General features: G+C 37.6%; 1 protein-coding gene across 19 annotated transcripts in view; it reads right to left on the minus strand.

Annotated features, from left to right (window-relative positions):
* SYNE1 (spectrin repeat containing nuclear envelope protein 1) overlaps window positions 1–18,272 on the minus strand; it is a 309,124-nt gene that overhangs the window by 124,374 nt on the left and 166,478 nt on the right. For all 19 annotated transcript variants that reach the window (XM_027688509.1, XM_027688518.1, XM_027688501.1 and 16 more), the window contains 12 exons: window positions 16,793–17,110; window positions 15,870–16,025; window positions 15,038–15,208; window positions 13,956–14,282; window positions 12,501–12,653; window positions 10,995–11,162; window positions 9,843–10,019; window positions 8,812–8,958; window positions 6,653–6,778; window positions 4,957–5,133; window positions 2,936–3,201; window positions 5–2,165 (listed from right to left, as the gene is read on the minus strand). In XM_027688509.1, the coding sequence (XP_027544310.1) occupies window positions 5–2,165; window positions 2,936–3,201; window positions 4,957–5,133; window positions 6,653–6,778; window positions 8,812–8,958; window positions 9,843–10,019; window positions 10,995–11,162; window positions 12,501–12,653; window positions 13,956–14,282; window positions 15,038–15,208; window positions 15,870–16,025; window positions 16,793–17,110 (4,347 nt within the window). The remainder of the gene's footprint in view (window positions 1–4; window positions 2,166–2,935; window positions 3,202–4,956; window positions 5,134–6,652; window positions 6,779–8,811; window positions 8,959–9,842; window positions 10,020–10,994; window positions 11,163–12,500; window positions 12,654–13,955; window positions 14,283–15,037; window positions 15,209–15,869; window positions 16,026–16,792; window positions 17,111–18,272) is intronic.

Below are 18,272 nucleotides of genomic sequence, written 5' to 3' on the forward strand. Positions count from 1 at the left end.
TAACCTGTCTCACATGTATAGCTTCTTGAACTTCACCATCTAGTTCCATCAGCTCAGCAAAAGTGTTTTCCAGGTCAGCAGGTATCAGCTCCTTTGCTTTCATATATCTCTCTTTCTCTTTATTGCTCAGTGCATTCATTATTCTCAGGCTTGACTGCACTTCTTCCTGATGTATTTGAACCTTTCTGATTTCTTCTTGGATGCACTGCAGTTTGAAGTCCAAACTTAATGTTCCATTAAGTTCTGTTTTCACCCATCTCAACCAGTCAAGTGAGCGGCAGATTTCCGTCTTGAAGTCTATGCTTTGCACAAGTCTGTTCTCACACTCCATTACGGTGTCAGCAATGGCAGCATGCAAAGACTTCAGTTTCTCTTGCCAAGCCTGCACTTGGTGATTTGTTGTTTCATATGCAGATGAGTCAAACTGAGGAGAAAGGGCTTCCAGATGTTCAGTTATTCGCTTCAGAAGACTTCCTGAGTCTTGCAAGCTGCCCATCAGAGAATGGTATATTTTCAACTTTTCTTCTATTGGGAGCGTTTCTTCATTTACCTTAATCCGCTCCCTTTTTACTGCCTCAAGCTGTGCCTCAAACTGCATACACATTTTCTCATGTTCCTGGCATGCTTCTATTGTGTCTTCCAACACATTGATTTTCTGTTCTATTTGCCTTTTCAACTTGTGATATAGTGTGGCAAGTTTTAACATTTCATCTGGTTGCCATGGCTGGCCAGTGCTCCGAAAGGCCTCCTTCTTCTGGTTCAGTTCATCCACTGCTGCACCAAGGCTCACCACTTCACCTAAGAGATCTCTGTAGGTCTGCTGGAGTAACACAGCTTCTTTAGCTAAAACAGCAGCTGGAGCTTTGTCCATGTTAACAAACTGATCTTCTAGCTCAGTCAGAGCTTTACTTGTCAACTCGATCAAAGAGGCATACTCTTTCCTGGCATAAATTGCTTCCTGAACCTTATATAATTTTTCTTTTGCCAGAGCAATGACAATATTGAATTGCTGAGGGAGACTGTTAAGTTTTTCATTCAGATAGGAATGATCCACTTCATTAAGTGATGGTAGGACTTCTTGACCATCTCTTTGTAGTGCAAGTAGCAGGTTTTCATATTCTGGAGACTGCTCAAGAATCTGTTGATATTTTGCCAACTGGCTGTATAGCTCAGTGTCAGAATTCATTACATTGACTTCTGGGAATGTGACAATATCAGCTTGTTTTAGCCAATGGCAAGCTTTATCTAAGTCTTCTTTGAAATATTTCCTGGAAACAATATTTTTCTCCAGTTCTAACAATCTCTGGTTACACTTTTGTAAAACAGTGTCATACACATTCTGTAGTTCTTGCAGTTTACCTAACACTTCACTCTTTTCTTGATTTGTTGCTTCTTTCATTAAATTCCTTCCTTGAGCCCACAACCCTGTGACCTCATTTTGATAGGCCTTCAGGTTAGCCTGGGTATTCTTACAAGTCCTGATCTGTTTATTCACATCTTCTGGCAACAGACAAATGTGTTCTGGAAACATTACCTTCTTCTCATGCTGGTGAATTTGGTTTGTAGCCTGAAAGACTGCCATGAGAAACTGGGTCTTTTCAGATAGTGCTTTATTCAGGTGTTTTCTCCTCTGGCCAACCAAATCACTGAGACAAGCCACATGGTGCTGTGCATGAGAAACTGTTTTCTGCAGCTCTTGCCTTTCATTGAGCCCTAGGTTGGTCATCACCCTGTCAGCATCTTTCACAAGCATCTTCAGAACGAGCTGTTTGGCTTCAAGCTCACTGCAAATGGTAAGATGATCCATGAGAAGACTCTGAGCCAAATCTGGTGGAGGGCTCTGTTTAAGAGCCTCTGAGATACTAGGTTGCTGCTCCTCTGCCCATTCCATTAGTTCATGAAATTTGGAATGCACCAAATTGAGCTCTTCTAAAGTTGAAACAGAAATCTGAATTTTCCTTTTGACAAGGTCCTCCAGCTGAGTCCAGCGTTGCTCAAAATGACTGAATTGCTCCTTTACTAATTCTTTGTCATCAAGATTCAGATGTTCTATCATCTTCTGTTTCTGATCTTTCAAATCTTCCAGAGCAAATCTCCTTTCCTGTAGCGCCATTGCCAATTTTTGCAAAGCTTCAAGGTGCACATTTGTACTTTCAGCATCAGATCTATAATCAAAATGGACAGGATAGAAATGAATTATTAGATCCTATTTCAGGACAGACTTTTACGAGACGTCAGGATTAATTATAATCCCACTACATATCAATATGATATAAAGACCTACAGTTTTCAGAATAACTTGAAGGTAATAGTCTTGAATATTAATTAAAAAGTTCAACAAATTTATTCCTTTCCCTTTCATCTGCAATATGGTCATCAGGCTGACCATGGAAATTTATATGAACACTACAGAGCATACTGGTTATATTGTACATACAAGCAACAAGAAGTATTGAGGTTGAAGCGAATTTTGTTCCATGATAGTGATAGCAGCAGCAATAGACTCACAATTATACACACAGCTGGTGTGTTTATGCTATACAAAGGAGTTGCAAACATTGAGCAGTAGTAACTAAGCTTTAATATAATAGTTTCATAGATAACACAATATCACAATGAAAAACTCATGAAACACAGTAAAGACAAATGAAATAATTCAAATGAAATAGTCAGCATTCTTGAAACATCAGAAAATACTATACCCTGAGATAGGATCAATCACTACTTGCCATAAAGACAAACACTGAAGATTCGGCTTCTCAAACTCTCTTCATTTCAACTGAAGTAATTAATTGCCTTATAATTAATAAGAGAGGAGTGCTTTTAATTAAGCATAGAAAAAAGGATTTTTAGTGGCTCCAACTTAAAGGCAATCCGTAAACAGTTCTTTCAACATATATGCACGTTTGCTTTGTGCATGCTACTCCTTTTTTACCTAGCTAGGTTGTCCCACTCTTTCATGAGCTTTTCCAAGAAAACTTCAACTACGTTCATGCGATCATGGTAATCTCTTGTCCTCTGCAGATCCTCCTCCCTCTGCATGAGCAAACTGTGTGCCTGAAGGCAGAGGTCCAGCCACTGGTTGCTCAGTTCTCCTATTTCCTTGTGTTCAGGTGATTCTTGTCCTTGGGTTAGCTTGTTCATCTTCTCAGTGATAGAGGTAAGAGCTGACTGCTTAGACTGCAACTTCTGACTGAATTCCTGAAATAGATATGAGTAAAAACCAGCATAATGACACATACTCAAAGTGGAATTTAGGTAAAAACACTGAAATAAATAAATTGTGTAAGGACTAATTATCTGCCCAGGCAAATGTAAATTGGAAGAAGTGTCTTCTCTCCTCTCCTAACCCTCCTCCCCATCTTGTCAGGTGAACACAAGTTGGTTATAGATGTGAAAGCAAATCAGAGGAACTTCCAAGTGCCAGTGATAAACAGAAATCATGATCGAGTCACATCTTGTTGTCCAGGTTTCTAGACTAGCACAGCTCCCACCATATACTAAAACATGCAAGATAATCTGAGTCTCCCGAGAATAATTCATATTACCAGTACCGTTTCTGTTTCTAGCTTTTTTTCCTTTTTCATTATGGACTAAAAATAAGAAGCAGAGTCCATGAGTCAGTGAGCCTCCACATCCATACTTTGTATTGCTCCTACTTCTCTAATAGCAACCATTATCACTGTCATTGAAAAAAAGCTAGTGATTACCGAGGTATGATTGTTATTTTAGTTAATAACTAATAACTAAAAGAGTTCAGCTGCATACACATTTCTTATCAAATAAGAAGTCAGAGAGATCCCCAAAAGCAGAATATACAATATACTGACACATAAAACTAACCAAATATTTTTTTAGCCCTTACATGCTGTCTAAGGCAAATACAATCTTTTCCCAAATTCTAGTTCCAGTAACTGTAACTAAACAAGAATTCCCCGCTCCAGCACTTTGTTGGGAAGATATGTTTTCACCAAAGGCTGGGAGGATTTCTGAAGTAGAGATGTTACTGCCCAGGTCAGCCTCATTCCTCTTCATGATTGCTTCAAATGGAACTAGGCATCTTCCTTTACCAGGGCAAATTATAGGGAAAAATACACATTGCGCCACATCTGACAGTACAGCAGGTGTCACCTTTTCATTATAATTCAAAGTTCATGACTGAAATAGTGAAGAAATACAGATTCTTTCTTCTTCCTGGGCTCTAATGATAGCTAGTATAACAGCTTTTAGTCCAGATTGCACTGAGGCATCTTCAAAGGCTATGACTTTGTTCAAACATGCGAGTACAACAGACATGAAGAGGAAGTGCCGTTTACCTTTCACCTAATTCCTGGCTTATCAGAAAGAGAATACAAGCAAAGTCTAGACCAAAAATGCAAACCCCAAGTATTCAATCATTTAATAAAGAAATTATGTACTTTCTTTTTGTTACTTTACTGATGTTTGTGATGTGTACAGAATGGTCATAAAAATTCTCTTCAGGAATGAATGAGTGAAGAACTGAAGGCATTTGTCTCATTATTTAAACTGGGTTTCTGTCATACCTAGTCTCAGAGATCAGCAACATCAAATAGCTTCCTGGACTAATTCTGGAATACTCCTAACTATTTAGAAGTATAGAAATCAAAGAATTTAGCAAGCCCAATTTGCAGCTTTTATTTTCAGATCCACTGTGATCAGCATTTAGTACTCTAAAAGTAAAGGCAAATCAGAACAGTAGCCTGAAAAATGTCTACTGCTAAAAAAATCAAAGCCAGAAAAACACTAAAGAACAGTTTTCTGCTCTCTGAATCACCGTGTAACATAAATAACGAAACAGTCTTTTCCCTGTCTTTTCTGCTCTTGCTTAGAGCATTTTAGGAATTGTATGCAATGTGTGCATATAATATCATAAAATAATATCAGCTACAGGATGAACTTCTTCCTTACCTTCTGTTCTTAACCCAGTCTCCTTACCTTAACCTTGAGTACCATATTCTGGGCAATGTTCAGCTCCAACTCTGCCCGTCTCCTTTTTAAATTCTGTAATTGTTGATCCACATCCTGGAAATATATGCAGAGCTCAGCTTTTAACTGTTTTATCTCTTCCCAACCTTGAGACAAATACTGTGAGTGCATTATCTGTTGCTCAATCTGAAAGAAAATAAATGAAAAAGAGTAGGAATACTTTAATGCATCTACTTTTGGAGAATGGAGGATGAATATCATTTTTCCTCTGAGCACTTAAAGCAGTTTCTGTACTTAAATACTGTACTTAAAGCAATTTCTACACTAGATTCTGAAGGGGCAAATATTATCCATAAAAGGAGTCTTAACCTTCAAAAGTCACAAAATTGTACCTATCAAAGGAAAGTTGTGGGATAACAAAAATAATGAAATTAATTATCATTTACCCTTGAGAGAAGCAAGTATATTTATGACTGCGTATTTCAGTGTTCTCAGTCCTCTGTTAAAGCTTTAAATTAACTGTATAATTTAGTCTACTGTATGCCAAGAATATTGCCAGGCTGTACCCTACATGCATTCACATTTGCAAAATAAAAGCTTAAACTAAACACTTCCATTTAATTTGCTTAGCCCAGTTATTTTGCTTATATATCTTTTCTAAAATGCCAAGAAGAATGCTTACTGGATCTGAGCCCATCAATCCTCTTACACCAATAGTGACACAGCTTCTTTTGCTCCAAATACAGCAGTTGGGTGCCTTTAAGGTTTAGACACTCAACCAGCTTAATATATCTCAGCACTTTACCATCTGTGATTTCTTAAAAATATTTCACTGCTTTATATATCAATAATATATATCAGAATAAGAGGAACCTTATTCTGATGTTTGGGATGCTTTTCAGCTATTCAATACTTGGACTGCCATATTTTTATGGATTACCTGGATTTGTAAAATTTGCTTCTCTGGTATGGAATACCGTTACTGTATGTATTAGATTTTTACTCTTGGCAGAAGTAGATTCAAAATTTCAACTGTGTGTCTGTGTAAGTGAAACCAAATTTTTCATGTTTCCAACAACAGGAATGCTCATAATGTTTCTTTTCCAGTAACTTTTATTTATAGCTCTATTTTAAAACCAAGCACTAAGTAACTTTAAAATTTAAAATTGAGGTACACTTCTATAAATTAATATGCTGAAGTAGATGCACTTTGATTCATGAATTGAACCATAGAAATTTTTGATTATGACTATAATTAATAAATTCCTAATATATTCATCTACCTTAATATGAACATCAGTCTATTGTTGAATAAATAATAACAATAAAATATGTCTAAGCTTTAATAAAATACAGAAAAGAACATACTGAATTGTGTTTTATGAAAACAGATAATTTGGATCAGGTTTTTTTCACAGAATGTTATTTCTGTGGCTTTAGACCAACACCTTCTAATGTTGTCTAAATACCTTCAGCAACCTTTGTTGTGTGTCTTTGTATTAGTACCAGGATGGCAATGTGTGGATTTAATAATTAAAAAAAAAAAGGCATAAAGAGAAAACTATTTCTAAAGAAATACTTAAGAAGAAAGTAAGATGATATTTCTGTAAACTGTTACCCAATATGACCTTTTTAAAAGGGAACAGATCAGGGCTGTTAAAGCTCTAAATAGGATTAAAAGTGAGTTGTTGTGGTTATCTTGTACCATTTGTTTTGTTTGTTGAATATCTGCTGCTGTACTCTTCACTGTGGCATCTGACAGATCACACATGGAGCACAGAAGATCCAAGTATGTGTTGGCCTGCTCCTGCAGAGCCCGGAAATGTTTAACCTGGGGGAAGACAATCCTCAAATAAACTCTGAGACTGTGGAAATAATACCTTATTTTATTACAGTCATGCATTTCAGTATTTTTGCTTTAGCTTATTATTTCCATAAAACTAAATGTAGATATACACTATTTTATTAGGTAAGGCTGCTATGTTATAATTATGGAAAGAAGTAACCCTTAAAGGCTTGATTATCATCTAATTACCAAAGCACTTAGAGACACATGTATTAGCTAACTTATTTCTTTATAAATAAAGCTTTGGATAGAAACACACAAGGTGATCGACTTTCCCAATGTGAATGGGAAGCAGGGCTTTATGGGATTATCAACGTGGCCTATTCCTATAACTGTAAAATTCTCCAGTGTCTGACAGATCATGAAGAATTCAGCTCAGCTTCACAATACACTTTCCCACACCGCATGAAAATCTTCCAACATTCCCAGTATCTCTGATTGGCAAGATCAGACAACATGACACTGTTAAGGGTTCTTGCTCTCAACATTGCACATAGGAGCTGACTCTCCCTATGAAGATTTTCCTTATCCTAGAAGAAAATTATTATCTGAGTACTAACAAGCAGGGCAATAACATAAGAGTCCCAAGGAGGAGGGGTGACAGATCAGCTAATGCAGAGGGCCTGTTGTGGGTCCTTGTGGGCAAAAAGTTGAACAATACAGTAGTGTGCCCTTGTAGCAACCCCAAATGACTGTATTAGCAGGAATGCAGAGCACAAGCTGTGGGAAGTGATTATTCTCCTGTACTTACACTTGTCCAGCTGTCCCTAATTTATTTGGCCCAGTTTCCCTCTTCCCCCATAAAAGAGATACTGGCAAACAGACACAAGTCCAGCAAAGAGCTGTAGGGATATGTGGCATTTTGGAAGGTCTGAAGGAATTCTTCCTAAATGAGGGAAACTATTTTTCATACTAAGAACAGTCACACATAGGAACAGGCGCTTAATCCTCAGGGAAGATCAGGGCCGTCAGTGCACCAAAGGGCTCTGCAGTCTCTATCCCCCTTCTCTGCAACCTCTATCCCCCTCTCCTTGTGGTTTGGGTCTTCTGCTTAGGGCCAGCTATGAATCTGTCCTGCTGGGACCTGATCACCGGAGAAGCATACAGCAGCCATGCAAGTAAGCTAAGCTCAGTCCCTCACACACCTGTGGAACTCACCTGAGCTACACTATAGGTGCATCTGTGCCTGGCTGATCCTCCTGGCCTTGCCTTCCAGCCCTGACTCGCTACCTTCCCCTGGGATTGGCCTCAGCCCTACAGACTTGCCTGATGGTCACCAGCTGGTGGATGACATCGGAGGGACTCTGCTTACCTAATCTCTGAGCTGCAGCTCTGCACATCAATGGGAAGGCGCTGCCCTGATGGTCCCACTGTCATCCCCTGCTTCCCCTACCCTTGTGGATCTCTATCTCTAGTATTTTAAGGTCTTTATTAAGCCAGATGTTGGATGAGACAGCTCTGAATTCCAGCACTTTTAGCACCATACCAGTTTCATTTAAAAACAAGGTACAAATACAATGTAAAACACATTGTTACTAAAAATAATCAAGAAGCAAAAAAAGCAATCTTAATGCTTAATATGGGCTAGAGTCTATTCTATTCTCTTAGGCTGAAAAAGTTGTTTTAATAGCCTGATAACTGACTCTGTGTCCATGGTACTGTGAAACCAGGTCTCATATAGTAACATGGTAGACAGATGGGCAAATGGACAAGCAAAAAGACACAACCTCTCTGCTAAACGCATCTGTGGAGTATCTGAGCAGGTTTATCTAATTAGACAATATTTTTCAGGTACGTATTTCTAAGCATTAAGCTGAGCTACCAAAAGCCCTGTTTAATTTTTTTACCTACAGTTATTTTTCACCCAGCTATTCATTTTGGAGCTGGGAATGAAAAGTGAGGCTGTTCAGCCTTCTGAGAAGGCTAGACAATATCTATTTTCTAGTAGTTTAAAGCTCATATCTAAACTCACCTTATTAAGGATAACTTTTCAACTTTTTCAAGTGCTGAACTTTTACCTGTTTAACTGCATCTGCCAGGCTGAAAGGTGTCCAGGTAGCTGGCTTTAGCTCTGACTGCACTGTAGACAGCCAAGTCTGGCACTGTTGTAGGGTATCCTGATGATTAACATGCTTCTGGAGTTCATGTTCCAAAGTCTGGTACACCTAAATCAAACATTTTGTAAGGTTATAACATCTTCAAATACCACCATTGTCTCTCTTCTCCCACTTTGAAAACCACAGATAACAGAATTATGAAGACTGGGGTTATTTTAGCCCTTGTACAAAGTACCAAAGGCTGAAAGCTCCTTAAGCTCTCGTGCATCTTGCTAATATGGGAAGAAGATTGACAATATCTAATGCACAGCTTCTGGAAAGAAAAAAATAAAGATGCAAATGAAGAGCATGGTCTCTTATTTCATTCCTGTTCAACATTTTGCCATTGATTTTGTATGAGATTTTTTGTTTGTTTGTTTGTTTGTTTGGGGGGTTTTGTTTGTTTTAGTTTTTGCTTGTTTGCTTGGTTTGCTTTTGGGGTTTTGTGTTTGTTTTTTGACTGCTGGCTTGATCTCCTAATTGGTTTAACAGAATGACCCAGCCTGCCCTTCTTAACTGTATATTCTGGTTTTAATAAGAGAGACAGTATTTCCTTGCACATACTTGAGACCTCTTATGTATGTATGCAAACTATTGACACTAAGAGTGCAATTTTCTCCCTAGTTTTTAAAGTAGGAATAGTTCTACTTTCTTTGCTGCAGCTGCTTAGAAGCTACTGGTAGTTAGGTAGTTAGTGAAGGTAGTTAGGGTGTGGGGAGATCAAGGTAAGAACTGATAGGCAACTAGTTTTGCTGGCTGCAAGGCAACATTTGGATCACAAGGAATGCAACTGTAGCACAGCAATGATAAAGTACTACAGTAGTAACTTGCTGGCTCAGTTTAAAAGAAAACAGTAGAAAGAGCTTTTCACTATTTAAAGAAAGAAGTACTCAGAAATAATAATGCATTTTATTCTTAAATGGCACAAAAATTTATTTTGAAAGAAGACTTACTCTTTGGGCTGTGCTACATATGGCAGAATAGCTGTCCCTTGTCCCCTGAAGATGGCTTTGTATGTTTTGCTTAAACTTTGCTTGAAGATGTTCTGCGCATTGACCGATCAAGTAATCACCTTTACTCTTAAGGTTGTTCAAACAATCTTCAAATCCTGCAATTTCTTCCATGATAGCCTAAAAAAACAGATAAAATAATTTTGAAAAAATATGTTGCGATGCAGAACTTTTTTTTTTTTCCTCCTCTAAATACTCTTCAGATTTGGAAAAAAAGTTTGCAAATATCATGTATTGTCACTCTCATAAGCTATTAGAGTGTATGCTCATTGTAAAGTCATTGTCAAAAAACTTTACACAGATACTCCACAGAAACATCAGTAGCACTGTCATAATGTGTAAACACTATATGCTCAGGCCCCTAGACTACCCATAATCTTCCTCTGTTGCATGCCCTCCAGGGCTCCTCCACCTTCTCTTGTGACTAGTAATGAGAATGAAATCTCATGCTTAACCATACCTTATTCCATTGACTTTGGTGCAGACAAATTTTTATCTAAGGAGGCTACTTGCAGAATAACACACTAATCACAAAGCATTAAAACATTTCAATATTTTCCCTTGGAATCTCAGTTTCAGGCAGTGGTGTGGAGGGTTGGATTTTGCTTTCTTTTATCTTCCAGAAAGCAATGGCTATCGATGTATTGAATGATAATCACTAATAGCAACCATAACAATACCTTGAATAAAAGCAATGGAAGAAATGCTACAACCTAACAGATGAAAAAAAAAAAAAAAATTGAAGTTTTTTTTAACCTTAGAAGTTCCAGACCAAAAAATACCTTAGAAGCAAAATGACCTCAATCTGATTTTTTGGGGGTTATTTCCCACGAAGTCTCAGCAACAAATTGACACAGAATTCAGATCAGAGTACATCAAAGCTCTTGTGTAGACACAGTCTTATCCAAGAAATGATCCTAACAACAAGCTAGATTTGTTAAACTGCGTTAATGACATTGACACTTATTTACACAGCAATAAGTGGAAGAAAACAAGTGAATGACAAATAATCAGAGCCCTGGAGTGGAGGCAGAGAAGCAAAGATGCAAAATTCTATTTTACTGGATGAAGGAAGATTACCAATAGCAAACCCACCTTGTGGTTAGCTAGTTGCTGAGTGATTATTTCAAGATTGTTGCTTTCCACGAGGTCAGGACTGACCAATCTGCTGGACATATGTAATAACCATTTCTCCCCTTCTTGCAAATCACTATTGTAATCCTCATGTTCTTTTACTCTCACCTCTAAGGTTTCAACACATGCCTGCAGGTCCACAAGAATCAAAATTAAATTAAATATTCAGGAAATTACAAGAATTTAAAAAACCCCAAACCAACCAAAACCCACCAAGAGCTTGAAAGCATAATAAGAGTTGTCATCTAAATTTATATTCCTGTGAGGGACTCTCATATGATTGACTGTAAAGGAAAACATCAAAGGGATTACTTCTGTGAATAAACTCTCTGGTACCGAGCAGTATTTTCAATCCAGATGAAATACTATCCTTTGAAGACTGAGGATCTCCTTACTTTGAGAAAATGAACACTCTCACCCTGACATTAAGTTCACTTACAGTTATTACAACTCTTTGAGAGATTGCACTTCACCTACCAAATGTTTTGAGTGCCTACTACTTACAGCCTTTGTACATACATATTGCCTGTGACTGTGGTAGGCAAATTAAGAACGTACACATTGAGTTAAAATGTATTTATTCTATTAAAGAAAGAGTTTTCATAAGCTTCTCTAAATTTAAGCCATCAACATTACATCTGATGCAACAGATATCAATTTTGTGGTGCAGATCAGAAGCATGTCTTTAAACTAAAAGTCAACTCTGAAAAAAATAAAATCATCTCCTATTGGTGGGTGGATTGGCAAGTAAAGGTGCCTGGGTCAAACATATGTACTAACATGCTTTGCAGAGCTTATCCTTGTTAGGAGTATAACCTATTAAAAGCTTTAGGAATAATCATACTTTAGGACGTCCTCGGAGGTATTAGGTCTTTCAAAGTACTACATGTACATGGACTAATGAATCAATGTTAATTAATAACATCCTTGTCGAATTAAATTATATCTATCTTGCAGTTTATGTTCTTCAGTGACTTCTATTCAACAACTAAACTAGATTAAACAGGGGTTGTGGAAAATCAAGCAGAAACAAGAGAAATAATTTAAGAGGCATAATTTAAGGACATCTGTCCCTTCAAGAAATAATGCATTTAGAAATCTATTAAAAGCAATTATAGTAACAATAGTACAGACTAGTCACTGATACCTTTCTCCTTAATGCTACGAAGTACAAAGACTACACCTGCCACACTCAAAATTCATTTCAGCTACTCTTGTTAAATATATTGAGGTAGTTTTATCCATATTCAAGAATTGCTTGTTGCTCCTGTGTGCCCCCTGCCCACCCCCCAAAAGAAAACCAAACAAAAAACCCCCAAAACCCCCCATAACAAAACACTAGAAGTAATTAAAGGTAGCTGGCTCTGTGTACAGACATGACAGCATGAAATAGCTTACTAACTTCTTAAAGAGGGGTAAAAATATAGTAAGTTCGAAGAACCCTGAGTTTTATTTCTGGCTTTTTACCTTTATTTTGCTGCAGAGTTCCTGGTAACTGCTCTGAAGGTCTCGAATGTTGTTCTTTAGAGTCACATCATTCACCAGGTCAAAAAGTGCCTCTCCCTTTTCAACCACTGACTTTACTGAAGGTTCATGAGACAGAACAGTCTGTTGTATGGACTACAATGCAAGCAAGAATTAAAATATATCTATTGATCACCGAAGATGTATTTCACTAACTTCCCTCTGATCTGAAGCACAGCCCTCTATTATGGTATATATCATCCTCTCCAGATAAGAGAAGCTTTGTTTATCAGTACAGGATTATGTTTCTCAGCCATGTCCTGAGACAAGTCTGCATGTGTCTAAAAACAATTGCTCCTTTTGTGAGTGGCTAGCAACATGGCTGAAAATCTGGAGCTGATGAAGCAAAAGGAGTTAATATGTGTGAAGGGGCAAGTGCTAGGGATAAAATTTGTTCAGAGGAACAAGTTCTGAAAATAGGTGGGAAAGTATGACCAAAGTCATCCCCTTAATGAAATGGTGTGCAGAGGAGTGCCTACCACTGTACTCTCAAGAGTAAGCAATCTGACCTGTCATGTCCTTGTACCACTGGCTCAGACAGCGTGGCACATGCCAGCATCTGCCAAATGACAGTGAAATACCAACTCCTCGAACATGTAGGAAGCAAGCACACAGCTATGACATATGACTTTGAGTAGGGAAGCTGGCAAGGGGTAGTGGGCAGCTTCAGAGAGAAAGCCTTGATGCCCTGTAGGTACTGCTCAGCAATAACCAAAACACTTGTCTGTCAACACCATTCTTTTTAGCCACAAATGTAAAGCACGGCACTATATGGACTGCTATGAGGAGAGTTAGCTCCACCTCAGCCAGACACAGTACACATTTCATGAAACATCTGTAATCCCGGAGTATTTTACAAAAACATCATTAGGAGAAGAAATGGGGTTTGCTGGCAAATTTTCTACTTGTTTTTGTGACTGGAAAAAAACCCCCAAACACTTCATAAAAATCCTAACTAAAAACATAAGAGGTCATAGCAGCTGACTGTCTGAGATATCAGTTGAGCTGGGATATCCAGCTTTAACCAGAAAGCTGATTAAGTCAGTGTAAACAGAGACAATGTCTGTAGTGAAGAAAGATCAACTGACTTCTATCTTTGCTGAAACAGCAATTGACTCAGCTGAGATCAATGCAATTACTTACATGTACTCATAAGAGAATTTTGCTCCCTAACAGGACATTTTCAGATACAGAAGCCCTTTTAGAACATTCACATTTCAAACACAGGGGCTCAGTCTAGTTTGTAGACACAGTTATCACGCACATTTTCACTTTGATGCTGATTAGGACATCCAGATCAGAGACATCTTATGTGTCTATAAAGAAACTTGGATACCTGAACAGAGAATCACTAGGTTAAAATCAATTCAATTGTACAACGAGATAACCCCTTTTTACCTTGTATTTGGACAACTGGGCCTTCTTCTCATAGAGTTCACTCTTTGGCTCCACTGGAGCATGTAAGATGGCTTGGTAATCTGTGATCCACTGAGTCTGTGCCTTGTACTTGTCTGAGAACTCTTTTACCAGCTGAAGACACTTCTCTGAAGTCATGTGCTCTTTCCTGATGGAGCCTGCCAGCTCTTCAAGCTGTTCCACATGATCACCAATTTCTTTTCTTAGCTGGTCAACTTCATTTTCTTCCATGTATTTTATAGCTCGCTCCCCCTTCTCCCGGGCTGATTTCAGTAAACTGTGGCCTATGTCCATATCACTCAATAGCAGCTGTAAAGGAAAGGTTGGTTAACAGAAAATGTATGGAAACTCGCCTTGTTTTTATTTTTATTTTTATTTTTAATTCATTGTAGTTCCATTATCTAGAGGCGAACACTATTTTTTTTTATTTTGCTAAGAACACAGATGAAATTGCTAAGGAAACTAAGTGGACTTTTCATTACAAAATTGCCTGGAGTTAAGGTGTGGTAAGCTAGAAGGAAGCAGATAAAGCAAATAATTCTGTTCTGCAGTGGGCTTGTGAAGATAAACAGAGAAACTGAGGGCTCTTAGGAGAGAATTCATACTCCAAATTCTGGAATAGATGAAAGCTTTCCCTTAGTGTATTATGTTTAAGCAGCTTAAGCTGCAGGACGTACGAAAAGATCATCTACAACTATGAGATAAAATGTGAGTTTTACTACTGTTTCAATGAGGAGAAATAGGAAGCACTTCTTGCCAGAGTGCATACTGGTAGAAAAATATACTTGCAATGGGAATTTATTTTAAGTTTTAATCTACACAAAACGCATATGCAAGCCTAATGGAAGGACAGGATTATATTATTTAGGACTATTACAACCTCAACAGCCAAACTGTGATCTAACGTGTATATGACACGAGAACAGAAAGTGTTACACTGTGTGGCCTTTATCCCATTAGCTTCTCTAGGCAAGTCAGAATTTCGAGTGACTGTTAAGATGTATGTTAAAATATAGCCTCTTCTTGGTGAACGGAAACAAAAATTGCATTTGAGAAAGTTGTACCTCTAGTTTCTGCACTTTTTTCTCCAGTGCTGTTTTATCAACCACGTCAAATTTGGTGATCACATTTCTGAAGTTCTTGTTAGTAGCTCCATACCAATTTGTATAAGCACTAAAAGACAATTCTGACTCCTCCATGCAGCGTATTTCTTCTTCCAGAAACTTTATTTGCTCCTTCAAACAAATATGGAAGGTAGGGGGAAAAAACAAGGACCACCCAGATTTTTATCATTGTTATTGGCTAAAGATAACAATAAATTGCTATTTATTAGTAAAACCTGTTATACAAAGATTAAACACATAGGTTAGAGTTCTTTCACAAATAGTGGATCATTCTTACAGGGGTCTTGTCAGGGTGTACATACGGCAATCATTAATGTTAAAACTGAGTTAATTCTAAACACTGAAAATGTACTTACATTTTGAACTTTGAATTGTGATTTGTGATTACAGTACTATGAGGCAATTACTACTTACAGTGACCTGAAGACTGTACCTTACCAATTCAAATTTTCTTCATACCTGCGTGTATCAATGAGAACCTGAAAATATTTCTCTAGAGATTGACTGGCATTCAAACATACTGTATTCTGAATCTCTCTACTGAAACTATCAAAAAAGATAGTAACAGGGCATCATACTGCAATATCCTGATTATTACACTTAATCCAATGAAATCTATGTGCGTGTATATATGAATATATATGCGAATGTTATGTTATTGAGTCTACAGTGATGAATAAACTCTGATAAAGTCTAATTACAAAAGTCTGTTTATATTTGCTTCTTAACTGACAACGTATGATGTTACAATAAATCAGTTTTCATTACTTACCAAGACATGAAGAAGAAGAGTTTGGTAGCGAGATGTAAGTTGTGTAGCCTGACTTCCCATTCTACTTGCAGTGAGACTTTCCTCTAGTATTTGCTGAGCCAATACCCCAACTTCCTCTACATCATCTTTGTAGATTGTAATGTCTTCATGCCACTTCTATGACAAAGAAATTAGCAAGCATATATGACTGATTCAAACATCTTAAACACATCAGGGATTTATTTGTAACCAGGTCAGGAAATCATCGAAAAGGAAAACAAATACACGGTTGTAAACATGCATTTACAACTGGAAAATAAAACAGAATCTGATGAAGGCTAATGTAACAAATATGCTGGAAGTTTTTTCATACCATATGGACTGTATTTCATTACGACAGATTCAATGCTTTTTTCTTTCCCCCACCCACCCCCAAAATAATAATAGAAATGCAACCTGGACTTGCTATAGAATTCACCTGAAGTTTTAAAGGTGGCTGTAAAGTGTAACCTTGAACTTCTTCAAATCTGCTTCCTGTGTTTATTCAGAACCATGTCTTCTCCTTGCAGTGACTAAAGGAGAATTATTACATCGACACAGTGGAGACTTCATAACACAGTTGGTCACATTTTACTCTTGCTACCATATTAAATTTTTTCCACTCCAGTACCAATCTTTGTACTCAGTTATGTCTTCACATACCACAGAGCATATGAATTCCAGATCTTCCTGCAAGATCTCAACATTGGTATAGCCATACCACTACCAGTAAAGTGGCAGGAAGCTGGATCCAGAAGGCACAAAGCTCTCTTGGATCCATCATTTTAGGAACCACCTCAGAATAAACCGCAAATCTTGCTCTCATTTTCACAGTGCAATCAGGAATTGACATGGGAACCTAACAAATTATTTTGTTTAAGGAATCCCTTAACTCTATTCCTTACCTTCATTTGTTGAAGCTGCATCTCCTTTGTGGCTCTTCCAGACTGCCTCCCAGTCCTGATAGCAACTTTCTCCTCCAGCGTTGTTAACCAGTCATTAACCTTCTGAAATTTTTTCTCCATTAATCTCAGTCTGCTCACAGTGGCATTTAATTGGCTTCTTGCTTCAGAAAGCCTGTGCTGATAAACTTGCCAATCCTGCCGTAAGGATTCCAAAACTCTGTCTTCTATCTGGGGAATGCCCCAGGGAATCACTTCCTCTCTGGCATGGACAGCAGCATTCAGTAATGCTTGTCCCTCTGCGCAGTGGACCTGCAGGTCCTGTAAAGGCAGAGTTACAGTTACATACCCTACATTAACACCTTTAATTCACACATGGAAGAAAACCCCTTAGTTCTACTTAAAACAGCTAGGCATTCCCTTTAGTTATCTATGGTTAAACAAATATTAGAGATAGTCTTATCTCTAGAACACCAGTGACAGTGTGCTCATTTACAAAGCAAACTAAATATCACTATTTTTGACAAATGAGCTGCAGAAAATTATTGATAAAGCATGCATTAAATTCTTTCCCTTCATGCTAAGTTTGTCAGTTCTGAAACCTTAGCTGCCCACGCCAGCACAGGATGGATGCAACCCATTCACCACAGCCTTAAATTCGAAACTTTCCAGATGTGGCAAGCAAACTATAAGACTGATTCTACAACTGAATCTGTTTAAAAACAGAGGCTTTAATCTTTTAAAATAAACAAACATCTTAATTTTAACATATGTTTGAGACAACACTCCAAAATAATTTTGATACCCTCTTCCGGACATGTGTGGCATTTTAATGCTTATTAGAACTTAATTAAATGTACAAAGAGATTCAATCTGAGTAGAAAACATAACAAGGAAATTATCTTAACGAAAAACAATTGTATTTTATCTTAGTTTGCATTTAAGATATATATCCAGATTTTCAAAATGGATTTTTGTAAAGTAAACTATAATAATAAGAAATATATGCAGAGTCCCTGATCATACAAAGACCTTCTCAGTATCTGGAATAAAGTAAGAAACAGTTCATATCTCAAGTGCAGATTTCAGCAACAGATATTAAAGTATTTTAAGTCAGCTTAAGATAATAACTGGGGAATTACTGAAGTACTATAGGTTCACCTTTCAGTGTCACTAAAGTGATTCAGTAATAATCTTCCCACCTCACCATGGGAGCTAGCCTACATAAATGGGACTGCCTGAAAGTAGGTGCATCTGTACTGTAAGCTATAAAAGAAGAAAAGCCAATGAAAATATTTTGATATTTCATGAAACACAGGGAAAAGAAGAGGCGGACCAACATCCAACACAAATTCAATACTTTCAAGAAAACATTAGTATGCCTGGAGATTTCATTCAAGGCCTGACCTTTCTGGAAATGAGCAACAATATTTCCACTAACTTTACTGGAAGCAATTTGAGCAGCAAAGTGCTGATATATAAT

The sequence above is a fragment of the Neopelma chrysocephalum genome, unplaced genomic scaffold, assembly GCF_003984885.1.
Source record: "Neopelma chrysocephalum unplaced genomic scaffold, ASM398488v2 Primary Assembly neopelma1_23, whole genome shotgun sequence".
Taxonomy (NCBI): Eukaryota; Metazoa; Chordata; class Aves; order Passeriformes; family Pipridae; genus Neopelma; species Neopelma chrysocephalum.